Source organism: Ambystoma mexicanum, chromosome 3p (genome assembly GCF_040938575.1).
Source record: "Ambystoma mexicanum isolate Mex_15411 chromosome 3p, UKY_AmexF1_1, whole genome shotgun sequence".
NCBI lineage: Eukaryota > Metazoa > Chordata > Amphibia > Caudata > Ambystomatidae > Ambystoma > Ambystoma mexicanum.
Genome location: NC_090925.1, coordinates 1,037,368,575 through 1,037,395,147, shown reverse-complemented (window position 1 = coordinate 1,037,395,147; position 26,573 = coordinate 1,037,368,575). Strand labels below are relative to the sequence as shown.

Below are 26,573 nucleotides of genomic sequence, written 5' to 3'. Positions count from 1 at the left end.
CTTGAGTAAACCCGTGTTCTGTGCTTAAGGTGGAAGTCTGGGGACCCATATACAAGGAAATTAAAAGAATGGTGTTCATGAGCAGAAGATGTGTCTCCTTATGTCAAATGTTCACAGTGAATAGTGCTCTGTGGATTATAGCTTCCAGCCTTGAGTCTCCATGGCTCAATATAGATGATGAATGTCACTGGTTTTTCTCATCCATTTGCCTTAAGCTTGTGCAGTTCGAATAAACAAATTACCTGTGACTCTTTACCACTGTAACAGTTAGTCCATATGTTGGATTGGTTAACTTGCTGCTTTGAAAAATTGTGCGGGTTCTGTGCAACAAAAACAATTAAATTGTCATACCATGTAAGGGGCTTTCTGAGACCACACAAACAATCTCTTTAGAGACTGGGACTCCACATTTTTCTTCACCGATCTGCAGTTCTCACTTTACTTGAGATAAATCACAGTGTACAGCTACAATATCACAGGCGCAGAGCTCTCACGTTTCCCATGGTTATTCATGAGAAGACCACTCAGTCCTGCTTTTGCTTGTAATTCTATTAGTTTTTCTAAATTTCAAATAGGAAATTAAAAACAAGCTCCAGAATTCAAAAGGGAAATAAATAGGACTGTATGGCCTTCTCACGCATGGCCACGGGTATCTTGTGAGCTGTGCAGGCTGTTCCAGAAGAATATCTTTTTTTTTTTACGGAATATGATGTAACATTGGGTATGAGACTGTCCACGTAATTTCTATTTCAATAGAGCTCAAAACCATTAGAGTATACCAAGGGCATGTTGGACTGAGGAGCAGTACGTACAACTATGTATCCTAAGGGAGTACTTCTTTACATGTGATGCTCCAGTAATTACAAGCCCTTACATACATACTACCGGGGAAGCAACTTTGTGCTGTTCTGATGCACAATGGGTTAGCTCAGTAAACTATTAGAGCAAATTATCATCCACACCACTAAACATGCATACAATGCTACATGTAAAGTGCAATGCAAACAGTTCAGCAAACATTGTGTAGTCGGTAGAGCTTGGCTGCACTAGGTTGATCAATAGCAACATGAATTACAGACCCCAGCATCTCACCGTCTCTTGCCTTCACTCAGATCTTAAAAAAAAGGTTCTCTGGATTAGTACACATCAGACAAGATGCAGATCCTGGCCCATCAGGTCCTCTTCCCTGTCGAACCGACTACACAGCTTGTTTTCCATATATCTTTTTTCACATCACACTAGTCTGGCATGTTTGTATCTATTGGCCATTAGATTAGCTGCAGAGCTTCTTCACAGGCACTACGTTTAAGGTGTGTTTCGAATTAGTACAAACCAGTATAAAGGTTTTCAAATAGGTCTACAATATTACACAATGGGTCTCCTAAACACAGGGGGCGTGGAGGGGGTTGGAGGAGGGGGACTGTAGGTGTCATGGGTGTTGCTGTGATCTTGATCAAATTCCAGGACTGTCCATTTTATCTAGCATTTAAGTCTCTAGGACTGAAAAAGAATACGCAACCGCTAAAAATTGCAAGTGACACATTTGGCAGTTTACCTGAAGCCAAAACCAACATTTATTATCTCACATTGCTGTTGACCTTTTGTTTAACAGCAACTAGGTCTGTAGGTTCTGCCCCCTGCCAGCTTTATCTAGTCTGCAGATCGAAAAATTAGCAGGGGAAGCTAAGAGAATGGGAGAGAGGGAAACGGATGAGATGAAAAAATGTAGGAGGGTATGCACCGGGGCAAGAATCTTTTGTGATGGTCTGTGTGCATGTCAGGGGACCACACTAATAAAATACAAAAAGAAGGGCACGTCCAAGTGTTGTGATAATCTGGATTGTGTGTCAAAGGGAGAATTTGAAAACAGGATATTGGTACACAAAGTATTGTTTTAATGCCCTGGGGGGCTCTTGAGTGCACTTGTGCAATCCTAGAAGATGTGGTAGCTGAAGTGCCCAGGTATACATTTAAATGTTACTGCAGGTGAGTTGTAAAATATTAATGACAGCACGGCCAAAACTGTGAGCTGAGAGTAATCTAGTCTACAGTGGACAGGTGAATGTTGCAAGATAAAAAAAAATTAAAGAGGGCGAAATTAAATAAATTATGTATTTTATTGACAGCCTGACACTTTGTGAGCGAGATGTAATTGCTAAATAAGCTATCTATGTCACTGTCCTGCTAGATATGAATTCAAGATTACAAAGTTCCTGCATTAAGCAATGTATAATAGACCTGCGTACCCAATTCCAAAAACCCAGACGGAGAACCTAGTGGCTGAGTTTCCATGAAAGCCATTTCAACCCCATAGGAGAGATATCGCTAGCCAAATCAGTCCTATGCAACGACTCCGAGATGTGCCTAAGCACACCCCTATTACGAGTAGCCAGGCATACTTCACAGGGCATACAGTGAGGCCACTGCAGGGCACTCTACCCCACCCAGGTGGTCAGTTTTCGAGACCTCCATATCGATTTTGCCGACATGGGAGAGCAGTGCAAAGCCTTTTGTATCTCATAGTTGTAATGTGCCCCTTCTCCTGTTGGATTGAGGCTGGTCCAAGTGCATATCCTGATGCCAAATCAGCAGCTACATTTTTGGTAAAAGAAGCGTTTCCCCAATGGGGAGTGTGTGATACTCTAAAAAGGTTTTAACGGGACTCCCTTCTTCAATAAGCTGTTTAAAGAAATTGCGGCTCTTTTAGGTATCAAACACAAGATGTGCTTCATTGCCACTCCCAGGTCAATGGCGTTGTTGATGGGATGAATGGCCTTTTGCAGGCCAAACTATCTAAATTATGTGTTGCGCTTAAAAAGAATTGGGTTCATTGCTTGCCTTTGGCCCTTTTCAGTTTAAGGACTCGGCCCTGCAAGTGTTACACTCACCTGGTTCCCACATGGGCGTCGATCGGACCCGGACAGCTGCGGTCTCCACCAACGTGATGCGTAGTGCAGAGATGACAGTCTGGACTGGCCCGCCTAATCTTGTCTGCTGGACTCGTAGAAGTATTCTCCTGCAAGTGGAGAAGCATTTAGCTACCCGTGGACTTTAGTGATGGCCCCCCCAACTGTTCTCGTTCTCCCCACTAATCACCTCCGATATCCCCTCTTGGCAACCTCACCTTATGTTTTTAAATGATGAGCTCTCCATCCTGCATGGCATGCAGGGGCGCGTAGATACCCGTTACTTCACTGGTTTGAAGGTACTGGAGGAGTTCCGGAGGAATATTGACTCCAGTGTCTATAAAGTTCAAAGAGTTCAATATGTCCGATGTTCACTCTTGTTCCATTCCCTCGTTAGGTTGCAGCTAAGTCCAAAAGAATATTGCCTGGAGGCAGCTGATGGCGTTCAGGTAAGAGTCTGTGTTACTAAACACTGTCCGGTAAAAGTTGCATGAGTTTAACTTGCCGTTTTCTCTCCCTTTATAGGTGCAGCATAGGAAGATGCGGCGAATTAAAGGATAATACCTCCGGTGGTAAAGCAGGTAAGCCTATGGTGGTAAGAGATTGTCTGTCGGTTTTCTCGGCTCACCTTGTTATTCCTTTTGTTTTGCCCCCAGGTGCTGGGTTTCGACGAAGAAAATGATGGAGGCAGCGCTGAGTCAAAAGATGCGGTGGACTGGTGAGTAGAATGTGGTGTTGCTGCTGGCGAAGCGACGCGTGCTGAAATAATGTCCTTTCCAGGTTCGGAAAGGACATTTCCGAGCTGTGCTGGGTCCGGAATCAGGTAAGGAATCAAATAATGTCCGTGATCTAACCTCTTCTCCTTTCTTTTCCTTTTGTCTAGGAGCTCCGGATTCGAGGCGGGCGTGGCAGAAGACTGGATGCTGACTTGCAGACACAGTGAGCGTTACGCTGCTGGATGCAGAATAACACGAAGCATGGGCTGCTGTTCGGACGTGGTTTAAATAGCCTGCAAAGTAGTCCCAGGTAAGAAGTTCCCCAGAACCACGCCTGAGTGAAAAATAGTCCCTGTGATAAAATAGTACCATCCAGGCCTCATGTTGGCTTGGACTCATTTGCAGCATGGTCTGCATAAGGTTAAGTAAAGTCTATGAGCCTGGCGCCTACGGCGCCAGGACTGAGTTCCAAACCGCCCCCAGCCGGGGCTGTTGGGGTTTTAATAAGTATCTGGATGCCTGCTCCCGGGGCTGATGGACTCGATCTGGATGCCCGTGGGTAGGCATCATGACAGCAAGGACCATCGCCTCTCCCACCATGAGATTGTGACGGGCAGATGTATGAACACACCACTATCACCAGTGCAGAGTGCTTCCGATGCTCACAGGGCTGCGTCAATTCTAGCAGAGGAGTTCAAATTATACTTAACTTCATTGACAAAATAAATCAAATGTTTTTCTCGACAGATCGTGGTGATCCTGTTGGTGTTATTCTTCTGAACAGTGCAATGATGATGGTTAATATCGGGGCAGGAATGGCTCTCCTGGGCACAATGAAATAGGCAGGTCCAGATGTAGGACTCCAGCAAGCCACGTATGGTCATAATTTAACAGCCAATAAATCCCCGTGGACTGTGATTTAGCACCCACCAGACCCAGAGAATTATACGGAGCACTGGGTTGATTTAGCGGGTGATGGAAGCTGTATCTACCTCAAATGCACTCCGAAGAAGTATGCCCAAGATGGGGAAAGCTTATGTAGAGCGCGGGTCCCTAAGGATGAAGAGGATAGGAGAAGAGAGAAGAAGGGATTAGTTAATGGATGATTAACTAAAGTGGGGGAATGTTGGGATGCACGTTCAGATCCCAGCCCCTCCCAAATGGTTCAGATTGCGGAAAATATATGAATACGTGGGAAATGCACATAAGTGGGTACAGGAGGGGGGATCCTGGTGGGTAGAGGTGAATTGCACGGGGCACACTTATTGTAGAAGACGTATGTGTCAAGGCAAGAAACACAATTACACACGCACACACAAATGTATCCTGCTAGAACCTTGCAAAATTAGGTAGGAATGTTAACGGCCAAATACAAGTAGGGCTGCGGCTGGTCGTGAAGAACAAACCCATGGGAGCCAGGGCAGGGGTCTTGAGCTGCCAAAGCACAAGTTGAGATTTAAGACACCAGCGCACCCCAGGATAATGGTCCTGCTATTTGAACTACCGGATGCCCATTTGTAAAACTCCTAAATCCTTCACCAATTAGACTGATCAGTCAGACCTGCAGGAAACCCAGGCCTGCCCCTTGGGAGGAGTAGCTGATAAAGGGTGGTGGACTGAAGGGGCGCAGAGGACAACAAGGCCCGTGATTTGTACCAGGGAGAGCAAAGGGTGATGCCAACTCTTATAAGATTGTGCGGGGAGGCATGATGGGGTGCCCGTGTGTCTGGGATGAGAAAAGAGTTGCTGCATTCACAAGGACCAGACAGACCTCAAAGTTATCCACTGAGCTCATGTTGGTGGCCAGAAGCTCATGTTGATGGCAAGGAGCACAACACGTGATTAGGCCTCGGGCAGGGGGGTGTTTTCAGAAACCTAACCAATCATTTTACAGCAACCCAAAGTGGAGAGATTGTCACCCATGTTAATGTTACTGTTAAATGACATTTGTACCGCGCACTATCACCACCAAAGTGGTCCCCTGGCGCTCTGGTGGCTCTGAAAAAGGGGAGGTGAGGTGGTGGGTTAGTGGTAATAAGCTGGAAAAGTGCAAGAGAACAGTGATGTGCTGTTGGCAGCCTCAGCCCGGTGGGTCCGTTGGCTGGGCTTGGGGTGTTTTATGGTCCATAGTAGTCGTGTGCTGTTGTGCAAGCCTATGTGTGGTTTGTTTTGTTGTTGCATTGTTGTGAAGTTTGTGTGGATTGCTGCGTTTTAGGCTTGTGGTTGTGTTTGGTTATAGTTTGAGAGGTGTATGCAGAGGGATGGAATTGTTAGTTGGTTGGTTAGTTGGCATTGCTGTCCTTGCAATTGTAGGATTCCATCCAGGTGCGTTACATGCTAACAGTCACATTTCTATCTAGATGCGACGCCAGCTAAAGTTCGGAATTCCATACTAGTGTGGCACATGCTAACAGTCACATTTCTGTCAAGATGCGACGCAAGCTAGGTTCATAATTCTAAGTGTGGTGCATGCTAAGAATCACATTTCTATCTAGATGCGACGCCAGCTAAAGTTCGGAATTCCATACTAGTGTGGCACATGCTAACAGTCATATTTCTATCTAGATGCGACGCGAGCTAGGTTCATAATTCTAAGTGTGGTGCATGCTAAGAATTACATATGCTAACAATCACATTTCTGAAATTCCATCTAAGTGTGGCATATGCTAACAATCATATTTCTATCTAGATGCAACGCGGGCTAAGCTTGAGAATTCCATCTAGGTGTGGCATATGCTAACAATCACATTTCTGTCTAGATTCGGCGCATACTAAACTTGAGAATTCCATCTAAGTGTGGCATATGCTAACAGTCACATTTCTGTCTAGATTTGGCATAGACTAAACTTGAGAAATTCCATCTAAGTGTGGCATATGCTAAGAATCAAATTTGTCTAGATTTGGCGCAGACCAAAATTGAGAAATTCCATCTAGGTGTGGCATATGCTAACAATCACATTTCGGTCTAGATTTGGCGCAGGCTAATCTTTGTGGTTCTCTCGGGGTATGGTACTAGTTAACATTATACTGCAGGCAGTGTTTGCTGTCCAGCCATGAATAGGTTTAGGCTGGTGGTCACATATCTCTCTAATAATGCATGGTGTAGGTCTGTAGCAGTCTAGGCCATTGAAAGGTAAGTTAGAGTGGCAGGAGCTTTCTGGAGTAGAGTAATTGCTCTACCCCCCCACCCATGCCAGCACTTACAGTTTTGTCGGTGTCTGGTGGCTTCATTGGCTTCCCCTGCAGACACATCTTGGAACCGCCAATGTGGGGGGAGTCCTTGTCCTTGAGCCCTTAGCCGCAGGGGCTGCCGGTCAGTGGGCTGCCCAGGGTAGAACAGGTAAGGCCAGGGAGGCAACCAATCACGGGAGGGTGAGGGGTGGGAGGCGGGTTTAAGGCCGGGGAGGAACAACGCCGGGGCTGCAAGGCAGCACGCAGGGCCTGGGGGCAGCAAAAGGCAAGGCCCCAGATTTTGGAGGGCCAAGGGGGCTCGAGGGGCTCATCTGCTCACCCGGGGACAGAGGATGTTGAATGTGCGATCCCCGGGTGCAGCAAGCGTGGTCATCTGTGCCTGGGAGGGGGAGGGCTAGGAGGCGGCCTTAAGGCCGGGGAGGAACGACAGGGAGAGCAGGGGCTGCAAGGCAGCATGCAGGGCCTGGGGGCAGCAAAAGGCAAGGCCCAAGATTTTGTAGGGCCAGGGGGGATCGAGGGGCTCACCTGCTCACCCGGGGACGCAGGATGTTGAATGTTGAAGAAGTTGGGGTCCGCGAAGACGTGGCCAATGAATTGGGAGTCTATACACTATCAGTATGCACATAGGCGGCAGCCAGTGAGGGTTGGTGATGAACACTGTATATTTTGTATATCACAGATGACAATTTTCGCAGCTATAACATGCAGTTTGCTTTGAAGAAGAGAGAGCTCTGTGGTAGTAGACTTATAAATGCCCTGTGGCCATTTCCTTTGTGTATACAAATAAAGCTATTCTTTTCACACTAGCCTTTCTCCCTAGGGGATTGTCATTTCTCGGTCTGTTTGTTTCAGGTTTACCCTACAGGGTCCTTAGGCCCCCAACCACCAAGGTCCACTAGACCTCCCCATCATCACTAATGCTGTAATAGCACCAAACCCGCAGATTCCTTCACGTAACAAGCCCTGCACTCCCCAAACCACTGTAATAGAATCAGCTCTTGGCTTCTTCTGACATCACAAACCAGGGTGACACCTGTAACCCAGACCCAGATTATGCAACCCACTACAGTCCCAGTTTCCACAACATACACAAGATCTCAAACTCAATATGTATGCCATAATCCCAGTCTCCATACTCCACCACAATCCTCAGCCCACTGAGATGTGCCCTGCAACCATAATGCCGATGCAACTTTGCTACCAAATATCATGCATTATGTGAACAGGTTTGCCATTCTGGCTTCCGTTTGCCATCTTGTTCAGTATTTCGATGAAATTTGTACAAAATGTGTGTATTCGTATCCTGTTCTCTTCTCAGCAAATTTGTCTTTTAAAATGGCATTGTACAGGAGCAGCCGAATGCCTCTGCAGAAGTCCCGCCCCCCGGCTGCCTGTATATTGGAAGCCTGAAAATGCACCATGCTTGACACCAGTAGTTATGACCATAGCACGAGAGGTATTCGAGAAAAGGTGTCCATTAAGAAAGCCATACCAGATGTATGCCCGAAGAAATGACAATCTCTTGGAAGAGGTCCCCAAAGGAATATGAAAACAAGAGAAAGAAGCTGGTGACGTCACAAGAAGTGAGAGTGACACACTAAGAAGATGCGAAGATGATGTATGGACCTTACATAAACTAATGACGAAATAAGGAATCGAATGAACATTCTTATCCAAGAAAGAAGATTGTATGTGTGTATGTGACACACTGCAGCAAATGCAAACCGTTCAATGAATGTACAGACGCAGTAACGCAAGTAGTCTAAGTGATTCGAGAAGCTACCTATACGTAGTGAATAGACTGCAGGCAAAGCCGCCATTGATAGTGTCTGGACATTGGTGTGTCACATTTTAGTAAGTTCAAACCCACGGAGCAAGAAGGATCGAGAGCTGTGAGTTGCAGCAAAGAATTAGCTGAAGATTGCAGACTTGAAGGGTGAAGCTGCTTGGCCTGGTATCAAAGCTGAAGCAGACAAGAACTAGTTATCTATCTTTGAAGAACAGAAACCATGAGACGCTGAATCATCCCTTGCTATGAGGCAAAGAAAGAACAACATGAGTGCCACGTTTATTAATTCAAGACAATGAATTGCTGAAAAATGGACTGAATTGCGGTCTCCTGTCACATGGACAAAGGTTGAAAATAGGAGTTGGGCATGCAGACCAGAACTGTGACAAGCATGTGTCCGTACTCCCATATAATCCCAGAGAAAATGCAATGCAAGGCCAAGTTCAAAGGCAAATCTTCATGGCAGGAGACATGGACGATGAGTTATGTTGGGCTAATTGGGTGGGAAAGCAAAGTCAAGTCCACCTCCCGGCATCTGGGTGTGAGCTTACGTGCTGCTAATGAGGCAAATGTTCCGCAAATGGCACAAGCATGCCAACCAGTTATAGAGGGCCGTATAACGAAGGGCCTTATAGATTAAGAGCCAGTAGTAATATGTGTACTTAAGTATTGAGGATGACTTGTACTAGATGCAGGCTTAAGTTGTCCACCTGACCATAGATATCCAATCACAAGCCGACCCCATATAGAAAGTATACTTAGATATTCCCCCCTTGAGCCAACCACAATCCCTCGTAGGTTTTTCTTATTTGCCACATAGTAGAACGTCATGCATGATGATATTTTAGTACATAAGTGTGTTTTATGAAAAGTGTATTGAGAGGTCGAGCGAACGTCCATTGATGCCAGTTGTAACTCACTGTTTTAGACAATTGATATTCAAACAGTCGAATGGGACTTTGCCAACGTCCTGAGTGGGTCTGATTATTTGGTGTAAGGGTTACTTTGCATCCCATCCTATGCATGACATGTTACTGATTAAGGACCATATGTTCACTATGAAGCTTCCATTGTCTACCATCAAATATGTCATCTTCACGCCCACTTCCCATATGCTCATCCCCCAACTCACTGTTAACATGTTTTTCCCCATTATCATCTAATCCAGAATCTTTACTTCTCTGCACCATTTTTCTTTGTATCCCGATTCCACCCCGCCACGTGAATTAACAATTTAAACAAATGAAAACACCTGTAATCAAATCCTGTAGTAGTAGAACACACTAATCATCCTGCAAGATCCACCCAAATGGACTAGAGCAAACTTTGTCAGTGCAGCTGAGTGAGCAGCACTAGTAATTATGGTTTTGTTGGTGGAGTCTCCCTTGATTGCCTGGACACTTACATGTCCAAAACGGGCATTACATTTTTTTTGTAAAAGTGTTGATGAATTGTTTACTAGTCAAACCAGCTTTAAGACATTGATTGTACACTGTCTAGTATATTGAATTGTGTTCATGTTACAGCCCATTCAGATGCCGAGAAGTGGGGCGAGGTATAAACCAAGGAGAAACAATACTAACATACAATACACGAAGTGTCGTTCCTGTATATGATTAAACGCAGGTGTAGACCCTATGTTTGGTGGTAAAAAACACATCACGACCTGTGGTTTCCTACTTAGGTCCCCCTTAATGGACATCATGGGCTTTGATCAAACACCAGATCACACAGTCAGCTTGACGTCTAAAATTTAAGTACTGGATCGCATTAAAGTGTCAGGTGACCTACATGGACTGATAAATCTCCGAAACAAAAAGCTGCCCTGCAGAACACACTGAAAATCAGTCGGCCAACTCGGGGCTGAAAGGCCACATGGGACCACAGAGAAGCCAAACCTCTCCCCCTATGGAACCCCTGTGCCAGGGGGCCAAACTCTTTGCATGACGAAAGGGGCCTGACTGGCAAAATCTCAGCGATGTCGCCCAAGACATGTAAAACAAAAGGCCCGGGTGCTGCCACAAATAGGGACGCAGGGGTGCGGCTCTTATAACTATCAGCTTCGGCATTCATTGAACGTCACAAATAAAAAACAACCCTGCTTGTTTGCACAAAACTACATTACATGGTGTACTTGGCTTAATTAACAATATAATCTCATACATAGATCAATTAAAGAGTTAATACAAGTTAATCATCTTGCACTCTCCGGATCTTGCTGCTCCAGCATTTCAAAGTGCAAGCAAACAGGAGTAAGGAACACAGCTTATATCCAGAGATTGTAAGGACTGCATGTGTTTGTGATTCCATCAGTAAAACCATTTAGGACACAACCCCGCATCAAGAACATTTGCAATGATGCATTTACACACACCGGGAGTTTCTTCCAGAGCCCATAAAATACATTGTGAGTTGCCAGAAAGAACGCCGGAAAGCTACGCAAAGAGTTATGAAAATACGTCTATTTGTAGGATGACCAGATTTTCAAGACAAAAAACCATCACAGCCAACAACATACATAAAGGACTAACCCTCTTTCCCCTATCCCACAGTATCTGCATACCAATTATGTGGCTTTGAGTGTTGATAAAAGCATGTAAATAACAAGTGTAGATATTTTCAGTAATACTGCTTGAATTAGGTATTGTAATGTTATATTTGTACAATGAACTTGATTGTTATTGGTATTTAGTTTGAAAAGTTGAGCATGTAAAAATCAGTAAATAAAGTTGTTTTTTCTCTGTTTGACATTACATGCCTTGCTATGTGCGTGCCTCTCAGTCTGTCTCTGTGGTGCAACTGCTAATTTATACGGCTCATACCTGGAAGATTGGGGGTTCAAGCCCATTCTAAAATGACAACATTCTGATGAAATAATAATTTGTATTTAGTTGATAATGGTTAGTTATTTAAAAAAAAAAAAAAACAGGACTCTCAGTTTCCCCTTCCCCAAAACCAGGACAGGGTTTTTAAAACAAAAAACTCTCGGGGCAGGGGGACAGAAGTCCCAATTCCAGGACAGAACTGTCAAAACTGGCACGTCTGGTCACCGTCTATTCGACCATATGCGCCTCCAATGACGCGATGCACACCAACATTGACAGGTATAAACCCATCCCGGCCGTTTTCATGAAGCTATAGAACGGAATCAACTTAAATTGGCTTGTACCAACAACATAATAATTTGATATTTATATAACAATTTGATATTTATGTAGTTCTTTGATCCAAAGCGCTTTGCATAGCACATATAATACATGAAATACACACTTTAGCCATTACAAGAGAAAATTATTTCTCCACTGAACACAGATTCCCTACTGCCACACAGGACACAGTGGCCGAGGACAGCACCAGGGCCTTTCAACATTTTCAGCTGAAATGCCCCAGCAGCTACCCCAGTTGGCAGTGTTATGCCACAGCAAATTCTTTAAATGAGAACGGTAAATGTGCGCTTTGCAGCATGCAATTTATAGTCTGCCGTGCTTGCTGGCGCATTCTAGAGGTTTCTAGACAAGTCTGATCTATGAAAGTCTCGTCAAAACAGGTTCACCCCTGTTCCTCCAAAACCATCCAGGACCACATTGACACCCTGGCCCCTGCTCTGGCTGACTTCTGCAACCACTCCTTTGCCACTTGAGTCTATATCTCCCCACCCCCCGAAGCACTCCCTTGTGCACCCTCTTTTTAAGAAACCCTCTGCCGACCCGTCCTGCCCGGCTAACTATCGCCCAACTCCATCACTCCTTTCCTGGGCAAACTCCTGGAAAAGCTGGCCATCTCCCAGCTTAATCTTCACACTAAATCTGTTGGTTGTCTCCATGACCATCAGTCTGGCTTCAGAGCTGCCAGAAGCACAGAAACTGCTCTCCTGAACATCCGTGAAGACCTATTCTCTAACCTTGATTCCAACACACCCTGTGTCCTCATCTTACTTGGTCTCTCTTCTGCCTTTGACACGGTAAACCATACCATCTTGCTGAACCGTCTCTGTGATAACCTGGGTATCACCGATCAGGCCCTGGCTTGGCTGACTTCTTTCCTCTCTGATTGACCCTTACAGGTCCAACTTGGTTCCTTCCTCTCCTGCATCTCTATGTCTACCTGTGTTGTTCCCCAGGGGTCTAACCTCTCTCCCTGGCTGATCAACCAATACCTGGCACTTCTTGCCCATCACATTGCCGCTCTCTGCCCCAACTTTCAGTGCTATGCGGATGACACTCAGCTCATTTTCAGGCTCCCTTCAGCTTACTCTTCTTCTCTCATCTCTGACTGACTGTCTGCTATCCAGGAGTGGTGTGCCGTCAATGATCTCTGCCTTAATGCCAGTAAGACAGATTCTCCTCATCGGCACACCCGCTCCATCCTTTCCTGTCACTCTCTGGCCGGCCTCTCTTGGCCCTCTTCCTGCTCCCACATGTGAGGCTAAAAGATGACAACTTGGGGGTCATCTTCGACGCCACACTCTCCTATCCTCACATCTCTGACATCTCTAAGAAGTCACACTACCAGCTGAACCTCCTCAGAGGTATTCTTCCTTTTCTCTCCTTCCCCAAGAAGCTCACTGTCTCCAGAGCTCTGGTTCTCTCTGGGGTGGATTACTGCAACAGCCTCTTTCAAAATCTGCTTGCCTCTACTCTCCACCCTCTGCAACTCATCCAAAACAGGACTGCAATACTTGTCCTTGGCCTCAAGCCCAGGGATTGTATCTCTCCAGGACTGAAATCTCTGCACTGGCTCCCAATGGCTGTGAGGATCAAGTTAAAAACCCTCTGCATTGTCCACAAGGCCTTCTGGGGCCTTAGAAAGAGTTCTACCACCAACTCGTTGCTTGGAGAAGCGACTGCCCCGAGAGAGTTGGAGGTGGATGAGTGAAGAGCTTCAGACGGAAGATATTTAGGAAAAGAGAGTTGAAGGTATTGAGGCCCCCTCTGGCCACCCTCTGGAACAGCCTCCCTGCCTCTCTGAAAATTTAGAAGAACCATCTCAGGTTCCAGAAGCACCTCAAGACCTTCCTCCTTTCTTCTGCTTTCTCTCCTCCTCCTCCTCCTCCTCTCCCCTGCTGTACTCTTGACCGAAACTGCACTAGCCCCCCTGGCAACCTTGCACTCTGGGGCTGTTTCTGTATGCCTACAGCCCCCCTACTAGCATTTGACACCCGATGTCTCCACTTATCCTTGCACCTGCCAATAGCTGGCCGCACATCTTATTTACTGTTTTTTATTTATTTATTTTTTATCCTCCCCCTTTGCACTTCTCCCCTCTCCCCAACCCTGTACTTGCGCGATCTCAATGTCACCTGGCCTAGTAAGATCGTTGTCTGTCTTCCCTCTGTTCCCCTCCCTTGCCTCGTCGCGCATTGAAACACAAGTGCATTATAAATGCCATGTAATATCATATATCATATAATGCAGGCCGTCCCCTCTAAATATCCCAGTATCAAGTGAGTTATTTATGCGTTGTTTTGTTTGCATTATCACTCTAGCAATAAGGTGCAAAACAGCCTTTCAGTTTAACTCAAAATGTTTATTCTTTTAAAAGATGGGCCATTATACATAATGTACATTACAAATATTTTTACTAAACATTCCTATGTCAATTTACTGCAAATAAGCCTCAAAGTCAGCACTAGGAAGCATCCATTTTGTGAAATCAATGAGTCTCCTGTGCTTATGTTAACTCTGCTCTTGTGGCAATAATCAAGCAAAATCCCCTTCCACTGAGCTTTTGCTTATTGTTGCCGGATAGAAGAGAATGCTGGCAGGCTAAAACCTTCCAGCATTGTATTGATAATTGCAGTTACTTTCTAAGTTTTAAAAATAAAGTACCAGCTTTTACGAACACTAGGACGCCCCCCACAATCGGCAGGCGGCAGCATATAAAAAGAAAGTAGCGTCAATGACTAATATTCCGACATATCGCCAGGCGTAGTATTTCATATTTGCGGTCACTTAAGTTTTCAGTGTTCCCCCGGTCCGGGGGAGTCCTGGAAACATACTTAAAAAGAAAGTATCGGCAATCATGAACACCATGCTACACCATTGTGGCGGGCCGCGGAATATTAATAATGACAGTTACTTTTGGTTTTTTTAAGTTTCCAGGGCTCTCCAAGGCAAAGGGAGCCATGAAAACTTAAAAAGAAAGTAACTGCAATTATCAATATAATGCTGGCAGACTGTAGCCTGCCAGCATTCTCTGCTCTCCGGCAGCAAAAAAGCAAAAGCTCCCAGTATTGGGCTTTTGCTCGATTATTACTGCGAGAGCAGAGTTAACATAAGCACAGGAGGCTCATTCATTTCACAAAAAGGATGCCTCCCAGGGACCTCATTTGGAGGTCGCACCTGTGACCCCTGAGGTCTCCCTTGCAACCATAAAAAAAAAAGATGTATTTTTTATTTTTACATTCAAGCTCCTGGGTTGTGGCCAGCACCATGTGTCTCTGTTTCTGCAGTGACTGGCTTTCTTGTTCAGGCCTCTTTAAAAAAATAGGGGGTTCCACAAGTGTAACACTTGGAGCAGTGACCCTACATAAGAAAGCATAGAAATAACAAATAATTTGTCCTTCTGGAATTCTATACAATAATTGCTAGACTCATTAAAGGTTTATGTCAGGCACACTTCCGGGGCTGAGTCACTGATTTAGTCTGTTCTTATAACCGCTCAAATTCACAAGGCAGACAAAAAAGTCCTAAAAGCATTTAGAGTAGAATAAGCATCCATTTCGGACTATGTATTTTGTTTTTCGCAAGTTGCAGTTATAGCATGTTTTTTTCTGCCGTTGTCTCTGTTAGATCATCACAAGACATTTCATTTCAGTTTCCTCGGTCACTTGACAACATCCTTAAGCCTAAAAGCTTGTAGGCGGTGTAGAAATAATTTACCATAGCACACAAAGTGGCCTTCAATTTCATTGTGCCACAATTAATGCTTTGCATGTGTCTATCCAAGTGTTTCGCGCCTTGAAATACTTGTGTATAGGCGCGTTATAAATGCCATATCATATCATGCTGTTCAGAAGGTTTGTTAGCATGTAAGAGGTAACAAGTGCCCAGAGTACAGGATGCAGTGAGTGTGCACTGGCTACCCGACGGTACTCTAAATTCTTTAATACAGTTAGGAACCCTCCCAATGGTGTGTATTTTGCCATCCTCTGAAGCCTAAAAAGTAGATCCACGTAGGCTTGACGTGTGGTCAACTTTGCACTAATCTCAGTTACCAATTTAATGGTATCCACTAAAGAGAGGTATTTGCTTTCTGACTGAACATTTTACTATAGCCCGTAAGATAGCTAGAGCTGGTAAAAGAGCTCAGCGGGTTGAGCACTCACTGCTGCTATGTGTCTTTGATCTTGAGGTTCGAATCCCGGCAAGGCCAACTCAGCCATTAATTCTTCTGAGGTTGATAAATTAGTACCAACAGAGGTTGGGTGATAGTATGTATATTTGTTCTATATAAAGCGTAAGCTAAGAGAAATATAATAGCACTTCATTATCATTTGGCCTTGGACGTCTGTTTGCATTCAAGTAATTTTGTATTATGCGCTTATACACACTGATATTAATGATACATATGGTAATCCATTCTTGTATGAAATGTGTATCACATTACAGTGATATTGTAACCATATTTTTGTAATGTACATAGAACAATGCTAATGTGATGCCACTTCCTTTTTTGTCAAGGGTTGAAAGGTCGTGTTCCATCGCTTCCTGTGATGTCACTTTGGGGTGTGTCACATTACATCACTTCCTGTGGTGTCATCAGCGGTCACAGGCCGTGCGATGTCACTTCCGCCAGCCCTGGCATTTTGGTGAAATGACATCCCTGATGCCTCCTAGTGCTTGAAAAGTGACTTTGAGGCTTATTTGCCAAAAACTTTACATACAAACTTTTTGTAAAATTATTTTTAATGTATACTTATTATGGTCCATCTATTAAAAATAACATTTTGAGTGAACTTCCCCTTTAATGCTTCAGATCTGCTGTGGCTGATAATCGGCAGCTTTTAACACATCGCCACTTTCCTCCATCTCTTCATAATTTAAGCATTCCCGTTTCCTATGACTGTTTGTTCCAGATGTAGGCAGGAGGCCCACCCAAGCGTCATGTTGAAATGGACCCACACGATCCTTGATACAGCCTCACCCAGCCCTGATGGTGGTGCTTCCGATCTGTGCTCCTCAACATAACAGATTTCTGCATCTGCCTCTCCCTCTATGCCACTAACAGTAGGTTTATACAATTGGGCCATCTGTTCCGAGGCATCCCGGTTTTGGGAAAAAGGTCGAGTGACCTTACAGAATCGAAGCCGATTTCTATAGCCGTTTACTAACAATTCAATGCAATAGTTAAACCAAATGAATGTAACAACTGTTCTGTAATTTTAACAAACACTTAAGCCAGGTCTCCTACTTCTAAGGGTGGGATCTAACCACCAACCTTTTAGTCAGCAGTCACACGAGGTACCGGATTGTGCCACAGCACAGACACTGTGTTGAAAACGTTTTTCATAGCCAGGTCTGAAAAAGGAAACCGGGAGCAGGCTTCCCGTTGGGTTAAATATGTTTAACGCCAAAAGTGCAGAGTTAACAGACTGTCAGCCACTGTCAAATTGTAGTCCTAATGTTACCTTGGTAGATTGCCCCGTTTTTTTTATTTTGAAAATATGGTCACCCTAACGAACCCGATCCTCCTCCCAGCCCCATCCCACAGCAGTCTTTTACAAATACGTGGGCAGTGAAGCCAACGTTGTTAGCAAAAGGGCGCTTACCTTAGCTTACCATCTAACTGCATCAGTATTTCAAAGCACGTGAAAAAGGGAATGAGGGAAAACACTGCTCGTTTTCTTCCCAAAACTATGAAATCTTGCGGGTTTGTGCGAGTATACCACAAACATATCTGAGCACACGCCCACGTCAAGGACATATGCAGACACAGGAATCGGAAGGTCACCACCGCTGCTTCCCCTCATTCTGAGAGTGACTATGCCAAACCAAAAGAAGTCAATACCGAGGCTTTATGGGACGTATGAATCAAGAGAAACAGCTAAACACTGCATCCTATGCCACCTAACTCACCATGCACTGTGTCCTGCAAACATCCCCATCACATTCCTTTCAAAACCCATGCCATCCACAAGATTTTATTTTAATGATTTTTATTGTTCAAAATATTGAGAATGATACAAGTGTTAACAGTTTACAGACTTTGAAAGAAAACAGGTTACCATAAATGATTAATAGAGTGAATGATCTTAGCTTGCTATAATATGCTTTCCTTTTAACATATTCAATTGGTTAATTTCTTTAACGTATCAATAAAAACATTAGTAGAGTTGAAGTTGTAGAAATATGTAACTAATAACATGCGAGTAGTTATGGATCCAGTCTGCAAAGTGTAACTGATATGAGGAGAATCATAGAAATATGGGGATACGAACTGGGAGACATACCGAAGACAAACATGAAACAGATGGGAAACTGGATTGGGGGAGGGGGGTACAAAGGATTATTTCATGCAAGATCCACAAGATTTTAAACAACCCCCACAGTGTTGTCCACCAAGATACACCCAATCACATAAGACCCTCCAACAAGGATCAAGCTCTTTGCCCCAAAAGCATCCCCCCTCGATCCCAGTGTGGGAGTACCTTATCTCAGGAAATGCACCTGGCTACCACATAATTGTGTTAGCTCTTCTAAATATCATGAACACCATATGGGTAGAGTAAACCTTACAAGACCAGGTCCTGCTTCAAGAGGCATCATTAGTAAAATGAGCTCCATTCACACATCCTGACAAAGTCACCATAGTCCAAAATATATGTGCCATCACCATGACTCTGAACCCTATGGCCTCCCCCCAATCTTCCTCCACCCCCCCTTTCCATAGGACTATGGCCTCTGCATACAAACTACCCTGATTGGGTGCAATTTCCTCACTCGCCACCCAAACCTACCCAAGTTCAGCCTTCATCCTTTCTCTGCAACCTAACCAGAGAGCAATAGTCATCGGTTGAAAAACGAGGTCTTAATCAAACTTTAGCTCCCTCAGCTTGCCCTAAAAATGGGGCAAAAGTTGGCCTCTATGAAGCCTGCATTCATCAGCAGCCAGAGGTTAAAAAGCTGTGAAACCATACTAGCTAGTAGCGCGAGGCTAGTGAGGCTCAGGATAATGCAGCTGGTCTTCAAACCTTCTGATGCGTTTGCTAAAAAACCTCACCACCATATTGCAATCCGCGAGGTGGAGAGAAAAAGTAAATCAGAATTGATCTCATTCCAAGTCACATATCTCTGAAGAAAGTAAACTGACAATGTTGCGACAAAAGAGCCAATTTTAGCTTAGATGGTATACTAAAAACCTGAATAAAAAGGAGACTTCTTACCTCTGCCTTGCAGGGGTCCAAGAGAAGCTACGGACGTTTCCGCATGAAGTGTTGCAAGTACAATATTGTGACATTATATCATATCACCAATAGGAGTCACAGTAAATAGGCATATAATGATTACATTGTCTTTTTTCATGTTTTAATGCTCCAGTACTTTGTGAGCTTTGCCATTGATACTCTTAATGAAATTATTGATGGAAGCAGTTTCGTCCATTTTGATGAAAATGTTGCCTTTCAGGTTATGTGCCACAACATACACTGGCATAAATCAGAGAACATTAACACATGCAGTGAGGGATGTAGCTAGTCAGGTTACTCAGAACTACAATGCACATTTATCCAACAAGCCTGCTTTCCAAGCAGCCCAAGTGCTACATGTCCTTGCCCATCCCCTGTCGCCTCTATTGGCACCCGTATACTGAAGACTGCAAGTGCGAAAGCCTTTTTAAAATAAAAAAAAAATGATAACTTACTGGATGGCGTCGAGTGTCTGCCTCAAGGCCTTTGACATCAGTTTTCACTGTTTATTACTTTTGAATAATCAACACTGAAAACAGACATCATTCCTGAGGACACAGCCACACAGATGAAGTTAAGTTTGAGGAGATCTTTTATTTATTTTTAAAACAGGCCGTGCCCCCACATCTTCAACTCGATGGTTCACATTCCCTCTTGGGCAGCAGGCTATATCTTGAAGTGTCAGCCTGGTTAATGATTCCTCGTTGTTAAAATTCTTCAACAAAGCAATAGTAGTAATTCACTAAAGATGATGTTTTTTAGTTTCATTGTGACCAGGCACCAACAATCTCAGAACTCCTATCTGTGTCAATGCTGTGCTGGTACTACTGATCTGTGCATATCAGTGGAACTGTGTGAGTGCCAACCGGGTGTAGGCACCTAGGAGTCTACTGTATTCTATGTTTTGTTGTAAGTATTTGCATGTTTTTAGGAATTACAAGTGGCTGGAACATCACTTCCCTTTAGTACTAGTTCGGCCTCTCACCTCCAAAAGAGTCAAAGTTTGATTGTCTACTAGAAAGATTTTTGATCATCCTGATGAGTTGCCCCACAAATTAACCCACGATGACAGCTCAGAGCTAGCCTGTTTTCCATACATCCTTGAGATATTGCTACATTGAGGGGAGTGTTTTGGTAGGTGGCTATCAAATCACCAGATTAGACAGATACATACCCCATTGATACAGTTACAATCTGTGGGTTCTGCTTATGCCACACCACTTTCTTTCGAGACTCCACCCACCAAGTACAAACCTCAATTCCATGGAGCTTAAAAGCATAGAAATGCCCAGTGAGTGTGGGCAACACAAGACTAAAAAAGATCGAAGATATTCACTTTCCCTGTGCTGACAGAAATGAGTTAAAACCGAATAAACCGTCCTACCTTCGTGCTCCTTCTCAGAGGTGCCCATTTTCCTGATTCTTCTGGGCGACTTCATGAAGAGCGGGAAAATTGTCCGGAGGCCCAAGATGTCCACAAACTTGTGACAGTTATCTGTGCCCTCTGGGCCAATCATGGCATGGTCCAGGACCTTCAGAGCACTGCTTCGAGACATTTTCTTCTCCCTGCAGTTGAAGGGAGAACAACGTCAGCTTAGGGAAGGTGTGGGAAAAGATGGACGATTGTGCAGTTGTGATGAGGTCTAGAGAACACACGAAAGCCGCATAAAGGTAAAACGTTGGAAAAGTCTAGGAGTAAACGAGATGCTCCTTTCAAAGCCAGCAGATTAAAAGTTCTGTGATGGGCATGTGCCTTTTGCGTTTAAAGGCACAATCCCTAATTCTACAATCTAAAATACAAATCTGTGTCTTTTTTACGCAAGTTGTGTTCCTGTGCTCCTGTGGAATCCACTTACAGAATGCCTCTACTAGTTTGCCAAGCTACAAACAACTGATGTACTCAAATACCTTTCGTTCTAGTACCCCTGCTTAGCTACATAGACGATATATTCTTAACCTTGAAGGCCTAAGATTCCTATGCAATTTTTATATGCGAATAGCAGCATCCGATTAACATCGCTAAGACAAAGGTTATAATTGAAGTTAGTGAAAATAATCCATCCCCTTTTACTCTACAAAATCGGAGTAAATTGAACAGTTTACACCTCTTAGTGCAGTATTTTCTGAAAAACCCTTGTGTTAAATCATTTCAACAATAGATAACCGTAAATAAATCTCCAGTCAATTAACATAACCATATAAGTAGTATCATAAAATGATAAAGATACAATTGAACAAACAAGCAATATAATTCATATAAGATGAAATCAGTGTTTTAAAGGTTAAAAAGTGACCAAAATGTTAAGTAAATATTAATTATGAGGAAAATCAATAGTATTAAACCATTAAACAAGTAGATTATACATTTCAAGTTAATAAATATGTGCAACATTAGAAAACATGTTAACATTAAATAACAGGATAAAAGACAAGGAAGTGCTTACAAAGAATCAGCTAGATAATAAATGCATTTCATTTTTGATTATATATTTTAATATCACTTAAAGAGTTTGCACAAGCCTTTACAATCCTATGGATATAGCAGACATAGTTCCTTCCACCAGGTAGGGCATACTAAAGGTTCCAGGCATTTTATGCGTCTATAATGCCAATTCACGCACCACAAGCCCACATGGTGCAGTTATGCGAGGTTGTGTGCCATACACCCACATCCAAATGCGTGAAGTATTTTTTAAACTTATTTTGGCCTGGCCCAAATCAGCCCCTACAAATTAGCACTTCACAATGAGCTAAATCGGACTTCAGTAGAAATTATGTGGTTCGTTTATAACTTTCCTTTCAGGACCATCCCAGGTTCTCTGTTCCCTAAAAGATGCTTAGCAAATATTGCCACCAGGGGTTTGAAGGCAAAAATACAGTGGATTTCCTAAATTCAGCAGTCATTGAAACTGGTACAGTATTTTAGCTTTCTATTTCTACAATTACTACAAGGAAAGAAGGTATTATGAGAATTGGCGCATTGATAAGGGCAACATTTTGAAGGCCAGAGAACTAAGTGGAGTTATGCAATAAGCCAAATGGAATACTTCATCTTGTAAATTCTTACAGTAAAATTGGGAGGTCTTGCATGAATTTCATCCATCACTAACAGAAAAGGGTGAACTTGCTCTATATTTTCAAATGCCAACTATAGGCGAGACTGGTGGTGAGGTCGAGGAGCTATCAGAGCATTTAATGTCATTGTGTACCAAACATGCCTGAACAATTCAAACCACTGATACAATTGTTGAAATCAAGAGTCTTTAACTCAGTGTGGCCCAGCCATTCTTTACTCGAAACTGATAACAGCTGCATAGGAACTGCAGGTATACTTTAATTGAGTACTTATTAGAGCAGAGGCCATTGGACCTGTGTATTGGGGAATGTATATGCAGGGTTACCTCAGAATCTGCTGGGCATGTTAAAGGACTCCATCCCCATTTGTTTGATAGAATATAAGACTCTAAGAGGTCTAAAAGACAAGCGATTAAATCATTCGCAGAGTCAGACATCTCTATAGAGGAATTTGCCAGTCTTAAGAGGCAGGAGTGTCAACTGCATAGGAATCTGGGGAAAGCCTTAAGATATGAACTCCACCTTAGAGACAACCAATATATGCTGAGGTTGCTTTTATAGGCTAACAATAGCCAATTTTGGAAGACCCTCAACTCTAAGGTGGACGCTCATTTGGGGCTGATTTAATTCTAGAAAATTCGTGGGTCTCTTTCGAGGGCAAATTCAAACCTCCATTGAATGCAAAATGCTCCAACCCAGAGTATGAAAAACAAAGAACTTTGACCCTTGTCCTTGGACGATGGAAGACATAGTAGGAGCTATCAATAAACATAAGCCCTATAGGGGGCCGGGTCCCGATGGGCTCCACCCTTCTTGTTGACAAAAGACGCGACTGCCTAGGCTGGCGGGCTTAAACCCTATTTCATGGATGCAGTCCTTTATAATTCCCATCTTTAAGAAAGGTGACCGCCATGATCCGGCTAACAATCAATCGGCCCATTGTTCTGATTGACTCCACCTGTAAGGTGTTTTCCACATTGTTGCTTAGAGACCTGAATGCCTATTTAGTGAAGTCAAACATTCTATCTCGCTTTCAGGTGGGGTTGAGGCAGCAGGTTGTGATGAGTTCCAATGTTACACTAGTTAAACATCTGTTGCTTAGAGCCAAGGCTTTTCAGGGGGGCAACCTAGATATGGCCTACCTGGATCTCTTGTTGACTTTTGACTGTGTGTAGCATCAGCGGCTCTGGTAAGAACTACTAAGATTGAAGGTACCCCACAAGTTGGTCTGTCTAGTGGCTGCATTGCATCACAATTCCATTGTTCAGATTTGCCTTAATAAGGAGGGGGCCGTCACTAAACCTATTCAGGTTTCTCTTGGACTAAGAAAGGGGTGTATTTTGGCACCAACCTTGTGTAATCTGGATTTGTGTGAGATTAAACATTTATGGGAGAGACAGGATCTAATTGGCGTAAGGTTGGGTCATCTGAGAACCCACTGGCTGGCCTTTGCAGATGATATCTTTCAACGGACACTGCGATGCCTTCAAACCAAACTTAACATCTTTTTCGGCCTACACTGCATCGAATAATATGGCCATCAATGGTGCTAAATCCAAGATGGTTCTTTTTCCGAAACTCAAGAACCCTAAGGTGATGGGACGTTGTGAGGGGGTGGAAATTGTCGAAAAGGGGCTGTCCATGCGCTACCTGAGTTACAATCTATCCGAAATTGGGTTAATTGAGAAGTGGATAAGCGCACTAATGGAGAGGTTGGCTCCTTAACTATCTCATATGAAGCACATTTTCTGGAAATTATGTAGGTTCTCTATCTTGCCTGTTGATAAACATTACTTGGGCAAGATAGAGCCTGTACTGCAGTACGGGCTAGACATGGCGTCTGTAGAGCTTGGTGCCTGTCTGAACTTTATGGGAGGGACCACCTGAAAAAAAGTGTTGGGGCTAGCCTTGTCAGTGCTGAATGGTATTATCAGGTATTAACTCAGCCAAACTTCATTGCAGGCTAGATTCCAATGGGGACAGTTACTGTCCTACTTTAAGTTGCTGGTCCCTCCGAGTAACTCACTGTACATGGACTTGAATCAGATCATGTTGCAAGGTTCTGATCAGTCTGTGAAAGGGTTTCTGGACAATATGGACAAACTACTGGAAAGAATAGGCTCGAATGTGTTGGAGCTCAAGTGCAATCCTGATGCAGTTAAGGTCAAACTATTTAGAAATGATTGGAGAATGACTTCACATACTGGGAATATGTGCGGTTCCCCCACAGGTTAGGCCAGCTCCTACCCCATCTAAAACGTTTTCCCTGCCCGAAGTCCTGTACAGTATACTTAAGATTTTGATTATTTCAAATTGATACCTATGAACGTACAAGGAATTGGTACACTTCTGATTGAGGGAACTGGCACAGCAGCTATTTGCCGTTTTTGCAAAGGAGATTCCATGGTGGAGAATCTGAGACACCAGATTCTTAATTGTTAGTCAGAGTTCGATCAGAATAAAGTGCTTTGACAAAGAACTGTATAGCATGGCCACATAATTTTCTAAAGTAGTACTGTGGTCACGCCTTATGTGGGGTAATAATGTATGCATTACTGAAATTGAATTGATGTGTCAAGAAATGAAGGTTTTAGACATCTAATGATTTAATATGAATTAATCCAATTGAAGAGTCTGTAATGTAATGTTAATGTACTGTATGTTTTGCTCTTAACCCTAAAGTATGTTTCTTTTTCTGTATTTTGCGTAAGGTTTCTTATGTAAACCAAATCACAAATAAAAGAAAATCGAGTTCTGACAGTCAGGGAGCTTAAACAATATTTGCACAGCACTTTCTCTTTTTATGCTACTACCGCTTGTCTTCATTCTGTGAAGCATATTGTAAATGCTGGTGCCTTACTGACTGAATATTTAACTTTCTCCTGTTTCAATTTCGTGGGTTTCGATGCTAAGATATTTTCGTCTTGAATGGTATGATTGACACTTTAGGGATTTTAAAACCTCAATAAGGTCGATGATGAAATATCCTTAGTCTACAAAGCACTTTACCTTAGGGTATTTCTTTAATTACACAAACAGAGAACCTGGTTTCTTGTATTCTGCAGGATCTATTAGGCTTTGTCCAATTTTCTTTGCCTAATGGCAATTCTGACGATTTCTTTTTCACCAATTGTACCTCTTATTTACCACAGAAATTGGGGGAGACCCTCCGCAACCCCTACTTCTCCCCCTACCCCTAAATATACCTTACCCATACTTAACATCGGTGGTAAAAAAAAAGAAATGGGTAACGCATTCAGCGAAAATGCATTTGGTAAAGTTGCCATTCAGCAAAAGTGAGGAACACTGTTCTGCTCTGCACTATCAACTGAGAAGCAACAGCTGCCTTGCACTCCTGACTCTTAGTCTTCTAACTTTCCACCCAAACCAAATGCCAATCCACCCCAACCCATTCTCCTGCAGGTACCAAAGCGCTATGAAGCCATGGAAAAAAGGAGGTTGTGCTTCAATCTCAGACTCAATAAATACGAATCAATTTTGCCTAAGTGGTTTTGGGGTCAAGCTCATCTTTTATTTTTTTAAATGAAAGGCACTAAAGAATTTAAAAAACTTGTGGTGGGTCAGAAGAAGAATACAGACTTTGATTTTCCATCTCACTGCTGATATTTATTAAATGAAAGGTGAAAAATATCTTTCCTTATACTAAGAGTGTTCCCTACCTAAGAACACGAAGGTGCTCGTCAGTGGTCAGTGAGTACAAATCAAGATCGGTCCATTGTCCAAACTAACCAATCCTAGCCCTGACACTATTAGATGACCACCTGACATTGAGCTTAAGGGTTAGCCCACCAGTCACATCAAGGTAAAATAAGCAACTGACATTATGTGCATCATTCCCAGTAATCTACATTCCACATTCCAACTCTACTACAGAACTACGATCTACAGTATAAGATTCTATATTCTAATGCTCACTCACAATGCTCACTCACTTATTATACTCATCATGTGTCTATGTATTAAGGAAACAATGAAATACAAATGAGAAACTATCTCCTGGTAAACACTCAATATTTGTTCATCATCACCCTTCTTCATCATCCAAATTCTCAACCAGGTTGGTTAATCTCGACAAAATCAGCAGATTTATTTCTTACACCAGGAACAAAATCCACATCCCAATTGTACTCCTGCAGACTTGTCACCCATTTCCTAATTCTAGATGATACCTTGTCGAGACCTTTCGTTGTAAGAATCTCCTTGAGCGGCTTGTGATCAGATCTAACTACAAATCTGGTCCCCCAGATAAATGAACAACATTTTTCAATCGCCCATTTAACTGGCAGTAATTCCTTTTCAATGGTATAATTACATTCCACTTCTCTCAGCACTCTCGAAGCAAATGCAATTGGGTACTCTATTTCACCTTCTATTTGTGATAACACTGCCCCCATACCATGGTTACTGGCGTCTGTGGTGAGTATACTCTTTTTGTTGGGATCAAACAATTTCAATGTAGGCACACTATT

At 43.3% G+C, this 26,573-nt stretch overlaps 1 protein-coding gene across 1 annotated transcript in view; it reads right to left on the bottom strand.

Annotated features, from left to right (window-relative positions):
• Positions 1-26,573, bottom strand: part of CTNNBL1 (catenin beta like 1) — a 1,235,052-nt gene that overhangs the window by 375,858 nt on the left and 832,621 nt on the right. Inside the window, exon 11 of the mRNA XM_069652387.1 lies at positions 20,393-20,574. Within this exon, the coding sequence (XP_069508488.1) occupies positions 20,393-20,574 (182 nt within the window). The remainder of the gene's footprint in view (positions 1-20,392; positions 20,575-26,573) is intronic.